This window comes from Bombina bombina, chromosome 3 (assembly GCF_027579735.1).
Source record: "Bombina bombina isolate aBomBom1 chromosome 3, aBomBom1.pri, whole genome shotgun sequence".
Lineage (NCBI taxonomy): Eukaryota > Metazoa > Chordata > Amphibia > Anura > Bombinatoridae > Bombina > Bombina bombina.
In genome coordinates, this window is record NC_069501.1 from 186,448,902 (window position 1) to 186,463,056 (window position 14,155).

A 14,155-nucleotide genomic window follows, 5' to 3' on the forward strand; every position below is an offset into this window, starting at 1 on the left:
AAATTTGTACTTATTTTAACTATTTTAGCTATTAAATAGTTCTTAACTATTTAATAGCTATTGTACCTGGTTAAAATAAATACAAAGTTACCTGTAAAATAAATATTAATCCTAAAATAGCTATAATATAATATTAATTTATATTGTAGCTATATTAGGATTTATTTTACAGGTAAGTATTTAGCTTTATATAGGAATAATTTATTTAAGAAGAGTTAATTAATTTCGTTAGATTTAAATTATATTTAATTTAGGGGGGTGTTAGTGTTAGGGTTAGACTTAGCTTTAGGGGTTAATACATTTATTAGAATAGCGGTGAGCTCCGGTTGGCAGATTAGGGGTTAATAATTGAAGTTAGGTGTCGGCAATGTTAGGGAGGGCAGATTATGGGTTAATACTATTTATTATAGGGTTAGTGAGGCGGATTAGGGGTTAATAACTTTATAATAATAGCGGTGCGGTCCGCTCGGCAGATTAGGGGTTAATAAGTGTAGGCAGGTGGAGGCGACGTTGAGGGCGGCAGATTAGGGGTTAATAAATATAATATAGGGGTTGGCGGTGTTAGGGGCAGCAGATTAGGGGTACATAGCTATAATGTAGGTGGCGGCGCTTTGCGGTCGGCAGATTAGGGGTTAATTATTGTAGGTAGCTGGCGGCGACATTGTGGGGGGCAGGTAAGGGGTTAATAAATATAATACAGGGGTCGGCGGTGTTAGGGGCAGCAGATTAGGGGTACATAAGTATAACGTAGGTGGCGGTCGGCAGATTAGGGGTTAAAAATATTTAATAGAGTGGCGGCGATGTGGGGGGATCTCGGTTTAGGGGTACATAGGTAGTTTATGGGTGTTAGTGTACTTTAGAGTACAGTAGTTAAGAGCTTTATGAAATGGCGTTAGCCCAGAAAGCTCTTAACTACTGACTTTTTTCTGCGGCTGGAGTTTGGTCGTTAGAATTCTAACGCTCACTTCAGACATGACTCTAAATACCGGAGTTAGAAAAATCCCATTGAAAAGATAGGATACGCAATTGACGTAAGGGGATCTGCGGTATGGAAAAGTCGTGGCTGAAAAGTGAGCGTTAGACCCTTTTTTGACTGACTCCAAATAACGGAGGTAGCCTAAAACCAGCGTTAGGAGCCTCTAACGCTGGTTTTCACGGCTACCGCCAAACTCCAAATCTAGGCCATAGGTTTTTAACATAAAGGTGCCTATTGGTTTCTGGAATCTGAGGAGAATTGTAAAGCCCACAATTTTTAGAGTTAAAGTGCAGTAAAATAGAACAAAATAAATAAAGAAAATACAGTGTAATTTTTGTTTTACTACCCATAATTAAACTTAATATATTATGTTAGTGTGCAATGCCCCTTTAAATATGTCTGTGCAACAAAATTAAGCTTTTTTTTATTCTGTTTATTTCCATAACCGTGATATAATTCTCTTAGCACAATTTAACAATATTTGATAAAGTTTTTTCTCTATACGCTCAATAATTAGGGATAGTTTTATTCAGGAGAGCAGAGGCTGCCAACAAATCTATTTGCACCCCTAAAACTGTAACCATAAAGTTTTCAATTTGCTTCTAGAATGGTTGAAGAATCAAGCACTTCCACCAAATATGACTATGAGTTACCAACTGCCCACACTGCCTCTAGCATTTGTTAGAAGCTGTTGTATTTACACGGTGGAGTCTTGTAGAGGTCAGGTGCCACTTAGCCTACATTTTATACCTGGTTTCAACCATCGTAAGAGTAATGGAGGAATTTTTGTATTCTTAAAAATCATTCGCCAACAAGCATCACCTAAGGTCCTCCTCCAACTCACTAATCTACATAGAATGCTTAGCAGTAAGGTTATCTGCAGCTACACAAGGGATATTATTAGACATGTGTGTTTCGTTTTGAGCGAATTTTGTTTTCGGATGAATTTTAGCCGATTCTGAGATTCAAATGCATCCAAATTACCTAATCGGCACCATAACTAAAATCCCGAAAAATTCTGAAAATGTATAAATCAGTTTCCGAATTTTCGGATCCATTATTCATATTTGGAATTTTTGTTCTAATCTAAACCGCAGTTTCCCAACATCGACAACACTAACTAAATCACTAAATAAAGCTATTAACCCCTAAACCGCCATTCCCCGACATCAACGAGACTAACTAAACCTATTAACCCCTAAATCGCAGTTCCCCAACACTAACTAAACCTATTAACCCCTAAACCCCCATTCCCAAACGTCGCCAACACTAACTAAATCTATTAACCCCTAAACCGCCGTCCCCCACATCGCAACAACCTAAATTAAACTATTAACCCCAAAACCTAACACCTCCTAATTTTAACATAATTAAAATAGACCTAAATTAAAGTTACAATTATTAAAGGGACAGTCTACCATAGAATTATTATTGTTTTAAAAGATAGATAATCCCTTTATTACCCATTCCCCAATTTTGCATAGCCAACACAGTTATATTAATATACTTTTTACCTCTGTGATTACCTTGTATCTAGGAACCGTCTTCCAGCCCCCCTGATCACATGACTGTGACTGTTTATTATCTATTGTCTTAAATTTTGCATAGTTTTGTGCTAAATCTTAACCCCTTAACGACCAAGGACGTACGCCATACGTCCTCAAAAAAAATACAGTTAATGACCGAGGACGTGTGGCGTACGTCCTTGGTCTGGAAAGCAGCTGGAAGCGATCCTGCTCGCTTCCAGCTGCTTTCCGGTTATTGCAGTGATGCCTCGATATTGAGGCATCCTGCAATAACCCCCCTTGGCCATCGGATGCAGAGAGAGCCACTCTGTGGCCCTCTCTGCACCGGACATCGGTGGCCGGTATCATTGGTGGGTGGGAGCAAGTCTCGGATTCGGGTGGGCGGCCATCGATGTGCCGAGTGGAGTGGAGGGGGGCTGGATCGGGGGCGGGACAGACGGGAGCATGCACGGGAGGCGGCGGGCGGGCGCGTGCACAGGGCGGGAGCGGGAGGGATCCGCTACACTGCAGAAAAACAAAATTAATAAAAGTTAAAAAAAAAACATTTTTAAAAAAACTTAAATAATCATCTAAGGGATCTGGAAGGGGTGGGGGGTTGGTCTTGGTGGGGGGGAAGCTACACTACAGAAAAGGGCAATTAAAAAAAAAAAACATACTTTTTTTACTAAACTGGGTACTGGCAGACAGCTGCCAGTACCCAAGATGGCGCCCATTAAGGCAGAGGGGGAGGGTTAGAGAGCTGTTTGGTGGGGGATCAGTGAGGTTGGGGGCTAAGGGGGGATCCTACACAGCAGCATATGTAAATATGCTATAAAAAAACAAAAAAAGCCCAAAAATAGCTTATATTTTAGTACTGGCAGAGTTTATGCCAGTACTTAAGATGGCGGGGACAATTGTGGGGTGGGGGAGGGAAGAGAGCTGTTTGGGAGGGATCAGGGGGTCTGACGTTTCAGGTGGGAGGCTGAGCTCTACACTAAAGCTAAAATTAACCCTGCAAGCTCCCTACAAGCTACATAATTAACCCCATCACTGCTAGCCATAATACACGTGTGATGCGCAGCGGCATTTGGCGGCCTTCTAATTACCAAAAAGCAACGCCAAAGCCATATATATCTGCTATTTCTGAACAAAAGGGATCCCAGAGAAGCATTTACAACCATTTGTGCCATAATTGAACAAGCTGTTTGTAAATAATTTCAGTGAGAAACCTAAAGTTTGTGAAAAAGTTTGTGAAATAGGGAACGTTTTTTTAATTTGATCGCATTTGGCGGTGAAATGGTGGCATGAAATATACCAAAATGGGCCTAGATCAATACTTTGGGTTGTCTACTACACTACACTAAAGCTAAAATTAACCCTACAAGCTCCCTACAAGCTACATAATTAACACCTTCACTGCTGGGCATAATACTCGTGTGGTGCGCAGTAGCATTTAGCGGCCTTCTAATTACCAAAAAGCAATGCCAAAGCCATATATGTCTGCTATTTCTGAACAAAGGGGATCCCAGAGAAGCATTTACAACCATTTGTGCCATAATTGCACAAGCTGTTTGTAAATGATTTCAGTGAGAAACCTAAAATTTTGAAAAATTTAACGTTTTTTTTTAATTTGATCACATTTGGCGGTGAAATGGCGGCATGAAATATACCAAAATTGGCCTAGATCAATACTTGGGGTTGTCTACTACACTACACTAAAGCTAAAATTACCTCTAAAAGCTCCCTACATGCTCCCTAATTAACCCCTTCACTGCTGGGCATAATACACGTGTATTGCGCAGTGGCATTTAGCAGCCTTCTAATTGCTAAAAAGCAACACCAAAGCCATATATGTCTGCTATTTCTGAACAAAGGGGATCCCAGAGAAGAATTTACAACCATTTAAGCCATAATTGCACAAGCTGTTTGTAAATAATTTCAGTGAGAAACCAAAAGTTTGTGAAAAAAATTGTGAAAAAGTGAACGATTTTTTGTATTTAAACGCATTTGGCGGCAAAATGATGGTATGAAATATACCAAAATGGGCCTAGATCAATACTTTGGGATATCTACTAAAAAAAATATATACATGTCAATGGATATTCAGAGATTCCTGAAAGATATCAGTGTTCTAATGTAACAAGCGCTAATTTTGAAAAATAATGGTTTGGAAATAGCAAAGTGATACTTGTATTTATTGCCCTATAACTTACAAAAAAGCAAAGAACATGTAAACATTGGGTATTTCTAAACTCAGGACAAAATTTAGAAACTATTTAGCAAGAGTGTTTTTTGGTGGTTGTAGATGTGTAACAGATTTTGGGGGTCAAAGTTAGAAAAAGTGTGTTTTCCATTTGTTCCTCATATTTTATAATTTTTTTATAGTAAATTATAAGATATGACAAAAATAATGGTATCTTTAGAAAGTCTATTTAATGGCGAAAAAAAAACGGTATATAATATGTGTGGGTACAGTAAATGAGTAAGAGGAAAATTACAGCTAAACACAAACACAGCAGAAATGTAAAAATAGCCTTGGTCCCAAACGGACAGAAAATGGAAAAGTGCTGTGGTCATTAAGGGGTTATATAACCCCCTGTGCCTGAACACAGTGTTATCTATATGGCCCACGTGTACTTTCTGTCTCTTTGTGTTGAAAAGAGATTTAAAAAGCATGTGATAAGAGGCAGCCCTCAAAGGCTTAGAAATTAGCATATGAGCCTACCTATGTTTAGTTTAAACTAAGAATACCAAGAGAAAAAAGCAAATTTGATGATAAAAGTAAATCGGAAAGTTGATTAAAATTAAAAGTCCTATCTGAATAATGAAAGTTTAATTTATACTAGACTGTCCCTTTAACTAACTACCTATTTAAAAATAAATACAAACTTACCTGTGAAATAAAAACAAAACCTAAGCTAGCTACAATATAACTATTTACTAACTACATAGTTCAAATAAATACAAAGTTACCTGTGAAATAGAAATAAAATCTAAGCTAGCTAAAATATAACTATTTACTAACTACCTAGTTAAAATAAATACAAGCTTACCTGTGAAATAAAAATAAAACCTAAGCTTACACTAATAAAACCTAACATTACTAAAAATAAAAAACCTAACATTACTAAAAATAAAAAACCTAACATTACTAAAAATAAAAAACCTAAGATTACTAAAAAATTAAAACTACAATTACAAAAAATAATAAACACTAAAATTACAAAAAATAAAAAAAACTACCATTACAAAAAATAAGAAACAAAATTATCCCAAAAAATTAAAATTATTCCTATTCTAATACCCCGTTTAAAAACAAAACAAAAAAAACACCCCAAAATAAAAAAAACCCTAATCTATAATAAACTACCAATAGCCCTTAAAAGGGCCTTTTGTAGGGCATTGCCCTGAAGTTAACAGCTCTTGAAGTTAACAGCTCTTTTACAAAAAATTAAAACAAACACCCACTTACATTACAAACCCCCACCCCCCCCCAAACCCACAAAATAAAAATAACCTAACTAAAAAAAAGTATCTACCCATTGACCTGAAAAGGGCATTTGTATGGGCATTTCCCTTAAAAGGGCATTCAGCTCTTTTACTGCCCTTAAAAGGGCATTCAGCTCATTTTCGGCCCATTAAATAAAAAAAAGCCCTAATCTAAAAAAAAAAAAACTACCCCCCAAAAAAACAAAAAAAAACAAAACCTATCACTAACCCCAAAATCGCTACTCACCGTTGCTGAAGTCCGGTGATCTTCATCCCAGCGGCGAAGCATCTTCAGCCAGGTGGCTCCATGTTCATCCCTGTGGAGGCAGAGCGGTTGATGCGCAGAGGCCAAGGCGGAAGTCCATCGGTCCGACGTTAAGGTCCTCTTCATGTGATCGTACACCGCACACTGAGGATTCAATGCAAGGTACCCCTTTTATATTGGGGTACCGTTGCATTCCTATTGGCTGACAAATTTAAATCAGCCAATAGGAATGAGAGCTGCTTAAATTCTATTGGTTGATTTAAACAGCCAATAGGATTTAAGCAGCTATCATTCCTATTGGCTGATTTGAATAGAATAATGCATATGAATAAAGAATGGATACAAAAAAAGAACAGATCCGAAAAAACAATTTAACCTAACATAACTAATTTGCTGAAACAATTTTTTTTTAAATTTAACTAATTTGCCGAAACAAAATGATTTATTTAACTAATGAAAACGAAACAAATTTTTTAGCGTTGCACATGTCTAGATATTATTATTTTAGTTATCACTGGCACAGAACAGAGCCGTTTTTTCCGAAGTCGGATAAAATCTACATGGTGAGGGTTGTGCGTTACAAAAGGAAGAACTTGAAAATACATCTTCCAGTAGTTAAAAGGGGCCACTTTCTCCTCTTTAATCTCATTCTGTGTTTGGTAATTCCCTTATTCAGGAGTGAGTAAACCAGCACGTTTGGCTGTCTCCAGCTATGGTTGGTAATGTTTTAATGGTAGTAAATGAAGGGAAAGATTTATTTAGGAGAGGGCTGAGAGAGGAAACTGGAGTGGAAATACGCTAAGAGGATCTATGTCTAACATGCTACATTTTAAAGTTATATGAAACCCAAAAATAGTCTTTTGTGATTCAGACAGAGCATAACATTTTAAAAAAGTTAGGCTCATATGCTAATTTCTAAGCAAGTGAAGGTCTCTTTTGTCAGGGCCTTTTGACAGTTTTTTTTACAGCTAGTTTTTTATGTGGCATATAGATAACATTGTGCTCACTCCGGTGGAGTTACCTAGGACTCAGGACTGATTGGCTAAAATGCAAGTCTGTCAAAATAACTGAAATAAGGTCTGCAGAGGCTTAGATACAAAGTAATCACAGAAGTAAAAAGTATATTATTATAACTGTGTTGGTTATGCAAAACTGGGGAATTGGTAATAAAGGGATTATCTAACTTTTTAAGCCATAACAATTCTGAAATAGACTGTTTCTTTTAGAAAGGCAGACACCAGCAAGACCTTCCCCTACTTACAACAAATATAAGTAAAACAATAATTACATGTTTTATTCTCAGGCTAATCTTTGCTTTATATCTAGCATTTATTTGCTGTGTAATGTCCATTTAAACATGATCATTAATGTTGATCAAATTCTTAATATGTTTACATTACTACTGACAATAATTTTGCACTGTCATTTTAATGTAACATATGTTCTGGTGCAATTACTGTCAATGATGTTTTGGTAGTATATAGTTTTAAGGGTCAGTTTACCCATAAGCTTTCTTTCCTTTAATTTGTTCCCAATATTCAATTTTACCTTCTGGAGTGTATTAAATTGTTTACAAATAGTTCAAAAAGCCTTTATGTTGTCATTTGAAATAGCTGATTTAGCCTTTAAGTATCCTTAACTATGCTGAAATTTTCTATACCTAGGTATAGGCTATTGAGAAACGATGTAAACAACACAGCCCACACCCACAGAATAAATTACACTCACATTTCAATTGTTCTCTCTAAGTATTTTACAGAGACAGAGATAATAAGAAAGGGGAACATTTGAGTGATAAGATAATGAAATCTGACCTGTCAGAAAGCCAAACCTATTTTGATGGGCTGTGGTTTCAAAGTGCAAAACCATCTATTTATTTTGCAAAAATAAGCATAAATAAGCAATTTCTCCTACATTTTATACACTGCAGCTGGTATAACAAGTCATGAGGAACACATTAAAGAAAAAACTATTTTACAGTGAACTGTCCCTTTAATATGAGTAGACGAGTTATTCTTTAAAACTTTTTTTATTTGAGCATGGAACAATTGAAAGGAAATTTATCAGTACATTTATAAATATTTTTTTTTTATATAAATTAGAAGCATTGGAAGGTAATGGAAGGGGATACAAAGTTTACCATCAGTCCCTTTTTGTTGTTTTCTTTGCCTGACCTCTGTATGTGTTAGTGGTTTGTAGGACTTCACCTCACAATAAGATCAGTCTATTTTTATCTTTTATGTCAGAAGAGGCATCTCAGGTTATTCAAATTGAGATTCCCAAATACAAACCTAATAAAAGGTTTGACAAAATGACACGCTACTTCTGAGCCAGTCAGACTTTTGTGAATAATTTTGTATATTTTTATCTTTATAATAAATAATTTGAAATTTAAAGGGACACTGAACCCAATTTTTTTCTTTAGTGATTTAGATAGAGCATGCAATTTTAAGCAACTTTCTTATTTACTCCTATTATCAATTTTTCTTCGTTCTCTTGCTATTTTTATTTGAAAAAGAAGGCATCTAAGCTTTTTTTGGTTCAGACTCTGGACAGCACTTTTTTATTGGTGGATGAATTTATCCACCAATCAGCAAGAACAACCCAGGTTGTTCACTAAAAATGGGCCGGCATCTAAACTTACATTCTTGCATTTCAAATAAAGATACCAAGAGAATGAAGAAAATTTGATAATAGGAGTAAATTAGAAAGTTGCTTACAATGTCATGCTCTATCTGAATCACAATAGAAAAAATTTGGGTTCAGTGTCCCTTTAAGTCAACAGAATTAACTTTATAATAGCTGGTGGTGCTCAGTGTCTGTCAGAATATGTCAAGTTCGCATGTGGAAGTGTTAATCTTTGTAGAAACCTAGCTTCTTTGTATGAGAGCATACTAAGGTATGCTTATGTACATGTTAAGAGCACATTAACAGTGTTTTACAAGCAACCTAGGGACCATTAGACACAGTAGCTAGACCCACTCTATGGCTTATAAGCTGTATAGCAATAGAACTTGTTTAATAAAGAAGACTGAAGACTGAGAGTGTGTCTATCTTAGGATATGAGATATCCAACAAGTGTGTGCAGTAGTAATAAGTGTAGGAATTGCTGTGGTGTTGGTCACAATTGGCTTCTGTGCCACTTTAAGATTCCTGTGCAAAGTAAAGTTCACAGAGAGGATTTTTCTGCCAACCTAAAAACTATTTTCAATAAAAGTGCATTTAGGGACTTACAGTATATTTCTGTTGAATACATCATTGCTCGTCATAACGCTACCGTATTATTTCTAATTTTAACACAATTCATTGGGATATTTTAATGGCACTGCCTCCATTAAAGTGCTGAATTGTTTCAGTAATTAAAGACAGGCAGCAAGTTTTGTAAGTTTCTGCCCATCTTTTGGTGAACTCTAACAAATAAAAACTATTTTGTTTAGACAGTACTTTCTCTTTAAGAATATTACCTCATCAGTATCTTTACCAGCAGATTGATTTATTTGTAAGCCGGGAATGGCTCACTTACATTGCATGACAGCTCATATTTACTACTGGAAAAACTTACAAAACCATGTGGAGAGAAAATGCTCTTGAATAAATCTCCCGCTAATACGAACCAATGCTTTTCTTGGAAATAATTCTGAGCGAGCCAGTGACTTTGTAACTGTGGCAGTAACAGCTGTTCAGGGATGTAAATGAGAACATTAGTCAAGTGTGTTGTGCCATAAAGAAATATCTGCAGCAAAGGCCCCTCGAAAATATGTCAGCTGAAAATTATATATCTGTAGCGTATGTGCAAATATTTTTCTTATCTCATTCGTTAATAATGTGTGTGTGTTTTTTTTTCAGCCAGGAAGATAAAAATAGAGGCCTGACACCTGATAACAACGAAAATCTTCCAAAAGAGCCTGTACAGGTAAAGTGCACAGTTGTTTGTCATTTTGCAGCTTTAGTTATACATTTTTAAAATACTAGTTTTAGGAATAACAGATTTGCATCCTCATATAACTATTTTTTTCTCAGAAAGTATTTGCGATGTAATTCCTCATAAAATCCTTAATTATGCACCATAAAAAGAAAACTTGGTAATTTCATTTTTTTATTTATTTTACCAGTATGTGCTGTACTTTAAAGGGACATGAAACACTTAAAGGGACACTGAACCCAATTGTTTTCTTTTGTGATTCAGATAGAGCATGACATTTTAAGCAACTTTCTAATTTACTCTTATTATCAAATTTTCTTCATTCTCTTGGTAACTTTATTTCAAATGCAAGAAAGTAAGTTTAGATGCCGGCCCATTTTTGGTGAACAACCTGGGTAGTTCTTGCTGATCGGTGGATAAATTCATCCACCAATAAAAAAGTGCTGTCTAGAGTTCTGAATACAAAAAAAAAAGCTTAGATGCCTTCTTTTTAAAATAAAGATAGCAAGAGAACGAAGAAAAAATTATAATAGGAATAAATTAGAAAGTGGCTTAAAATTGCATGCTCTATCTGAATCTTGGAAGAAGAAAATTTGGGTTCATTGTCCCTTTAAAGAAAAAAGGAAAAAAAAAAAAAAAAAAATATATATATATATATATATATATATGTAATTGTTTTTTATGCTTAAAGGGACATAATACCCAATTGTTGGTGGACTTGAAAGTCATGCTGACTAGAAAATATCACATAAACATCTCTATGTAAAAAAGGAAGATATTTTACCTCAAAAGTTTCCCAATAGCCATATACTATGGTGAAAGGACTTGCAAAGGAGTGTGCATCTGGCATGTGTCGACACAGTCATGTTATTTCTCATTAAAGGGATATGAAACCCATTTCTTTCTTTCATGATTTATATAGAGCATGTGATTTTAAACAGCTTTCTAATTTACCTCTATTATCATTTTTTCCTTGTTCCCTTGGTATGTTTTGTTGAAAAGCAGGGACATATTCTTAGGAGCCGGCCCATTTCTGGAGCTCTCTATGGCAGTAGTTGTTCAAGAGTTTTATCCATTTTCAAGAGCACTAGAGGGCAGCACTATTTACTGCCACATAGTGCTCCAGATGCCTACCTAGGTATCTCTTTAACACAGAATATCATGGGAAAGCAAATTAGATAACAGTAGGTAAATTGGAAACTTTTTTTGTTAATTATATGCTCTGTCTGAATCACAATTTTTTGGGGGGGTTTCATATCCCTTTAAACTGCTGTATACAACTACAGTAGCCCGGTTATTACTCACCATGCTATTATTTCCCCTCCTGTATCTGCAGCTCTCTTATTTTAACTCATTACAGAATCCAGTTGTTAAAGCTCTGCAAATTTATACTGGGCGTCGCCATCTTGAAGCTCGCGTATTGTTGTATCCTGTGATAGAAGCAGTGCACATTAACTGATTGTGATGTCGCCAGCTTTTCGACAGCTGTACCTTTCTCTTCAGTTTAGCTTTCATAATAGGGAGTGAAAGAGTTACATTTTTACAATTTGTTGCACAGTTTAAAAGTTAAATAACAAATATAAGCTCCAATAATGCGGCACCCAGTGTGAAGATGCAGAGCTTCACTAATATTTGTAAGGGGTTAAAGACAGCTGCCAGGTCATGAGGAAAATATTTGTGAGAAGTAACCCTACTACTGTAGTTGTACTCAGCAGTTTAATGTCCCTTTAAAAAAAAGAAAATTGTGTGAAATCTTGCGAGAGTTCAGTGAAATCTCATGAGATCACAGTAAAGAAAAGTGTGAACTCTGCACTGACTTTAGCTGAAGGATAACTATTCACAGAGCACCTACAGTAGTGAGCTGAACAAACTGATACTTTCTTGTCAGCTTTTTACTGTTATGTTGCATCACTTTTAAGTGATTTTGCATATTGGTATTATGTCCCTTTACGTTACATTTAAATAATATAACAGAACTAAATGGAAAGCTCCACTACTTGAAAATATTATTATGCGTCCATCACACAGAAGGCCTGACAACAGGTGAGATTTCCCTGTGAGTTTATAGCACTGTTGTACATGCACAGTGTGCTCTTTTGTTGTGTGCTGAGTGTGCAGTGAGTAGGTTACTTAAAGGGACATTCAACACTAAAATTGTTATTGTTTAAAAAGATAGACAATGCCTCTACTACCCATTTCCCAGCTTTGCACAACGAACATAGTTATATTATTATACTGTATAACATTTGAACCTCTACATTTCTGTCTGTTTCTTAGACAGCCTCTTATCACATGCTTTTTTATTTAATGACTGGGTAATAAAGGGATTATTATTATTATTTTTAAAACAATAGTATTTCTGGTGTAGACTGTCCCTTTAAGTGGCTATATACATTCCATGCCCCCTAAAAAAGGTGAGCTGCAAATCGCAGGTAAATAGTGTCAACAATAGTACCATGTCATAATATTCCTCTGTGTTGACTAAAACAAGGAGCAGTCAGTAGGGTTACCAGGTGTCCAGTATTCAACCAGGCAGTCCAGTATTCTAGCAGTCTGTCCAGTAAAATCTATACAACAATACTGGGCACCTAACTGTCCAGTATTTTTAAAGTCCCTAAGTATCATCTAAATGTATATTGCCTACAATACCTCTGTGCATTACCAATATGGCCCAAAAAGATGTAACACTGCATTTTCTATTATATGTTGTACAGGCTGCTATGAGGTTGTTAAATTGCTGTGTGTGCTCTTTGCAGTCAAGGGGGTCAAATCACTACTACGTACTGTACATGTGTTACTGGCAACCAAGGGGATAAATGACTGCTCAGTTGTGAAAAATATATATAGTGGGATCAAGGGTGTGGCCTAAGGTTGAGCTTTTGTGGGAACATTGTGTTATCCCACCTACCACCCATGCCCTAGTCACCTATAGGTTGTCCAGTATTGTTATGGAGCACAGCTGGTAACTCTAGCAGTCAGATATTTCCAGATTATAATAAGGCAGCCTGATTCCTGAAAATCATCCCTAAATGTTATCATGGTATTATGCTTTTAAGCTTTAATGGTTAAAACATTCAAAAAGAAGGCTAATGCATATTTAAAGGCACATTAAACTCCACATTCTAATTCACTGTAAATTAATTAATTAAAATTAAACAATATTGCAATATACATTAACCAATTGTTTTCCTGTGAAATACCTTGCTCTTATGTAAAAAATTGTGTTGTTCCTAAGCTCCCTTAAATCGACACTCAAGTCAAATTAATTTTTCATGATTCAGATAGAGCATGCAATTTGAATCAACTTTCCAAATTACTTCCAATCTTCCATTAAGAAAATATGCACAGTCTTTTTATATTTACTCTTTTTAAATCACCAGCTACTACTGAGCATATGCAAGAATTCATAGAATATACATATGTATATGCATTTGTGATTGGCTGATGGCTGTCACATGAGGAGGAGTGGAAATAGACATAACTATTTACTTACTTTAAAGGGACAGTCTACAATAGAGTTTTTATTGTTTTAAAATATAGATAATCCCTTTATTACCCATTCCTCAGTTTTTCATAACCAACACAGTTATATTAATATACTTTTTACCTCTGTGATTACCTTGTATCTAAGCATCTTCTGACGGCCCCCTGATCACATGACTTTTTATTTATTATCTATTGAGTTACATTTAGTACTGTGTTGTGCTAACTTTTAGTATCACATATACAGCGCCGCATATAAATTTGGCGCGTATATTTCACCCGTCGCCCACAATTTTTACTCCCATAAGCTAACGTAGAACCGCGTCGCAAATCGGTATCACATATTCAGCGCAAGGATTTACGCGGCAGAATGGAGAAATTTTACTCCATATTCACCTCGCCACACATAGGCAGACGCAGCAAGACTTGCGCTGAGTATGTGAGCACCGTAACCTCCTGAAAATAGTAATTAACACCTATCGCATGTGCAATATCTATCTACCTCCTAAAAAGAA

General features: G+C 35.9%; 1 protein-coding gene across 1 annotated transcript in view; it reads left to right on the forward strand.

The window, feature by feature from the left end:
* The window catches only part of CRYBG3 (crystallin beta-gamma domain containing 3), a 362,092-nt gene that overhangs the window by 110,587 nt on the left and 237,350 nt on the right, over positions 1-14,155 (forward strand). The window contains exon 2 of the mRNA XM_053706046.1: positions 10,082-10,148. Coding sequence (XP_053562021.1) covers positions 10,082-10,148 — 67 coding nt within the window. The remainder of the gene's footprint in view (positions 1-10,081; positions 10,149-14,155) is intronic.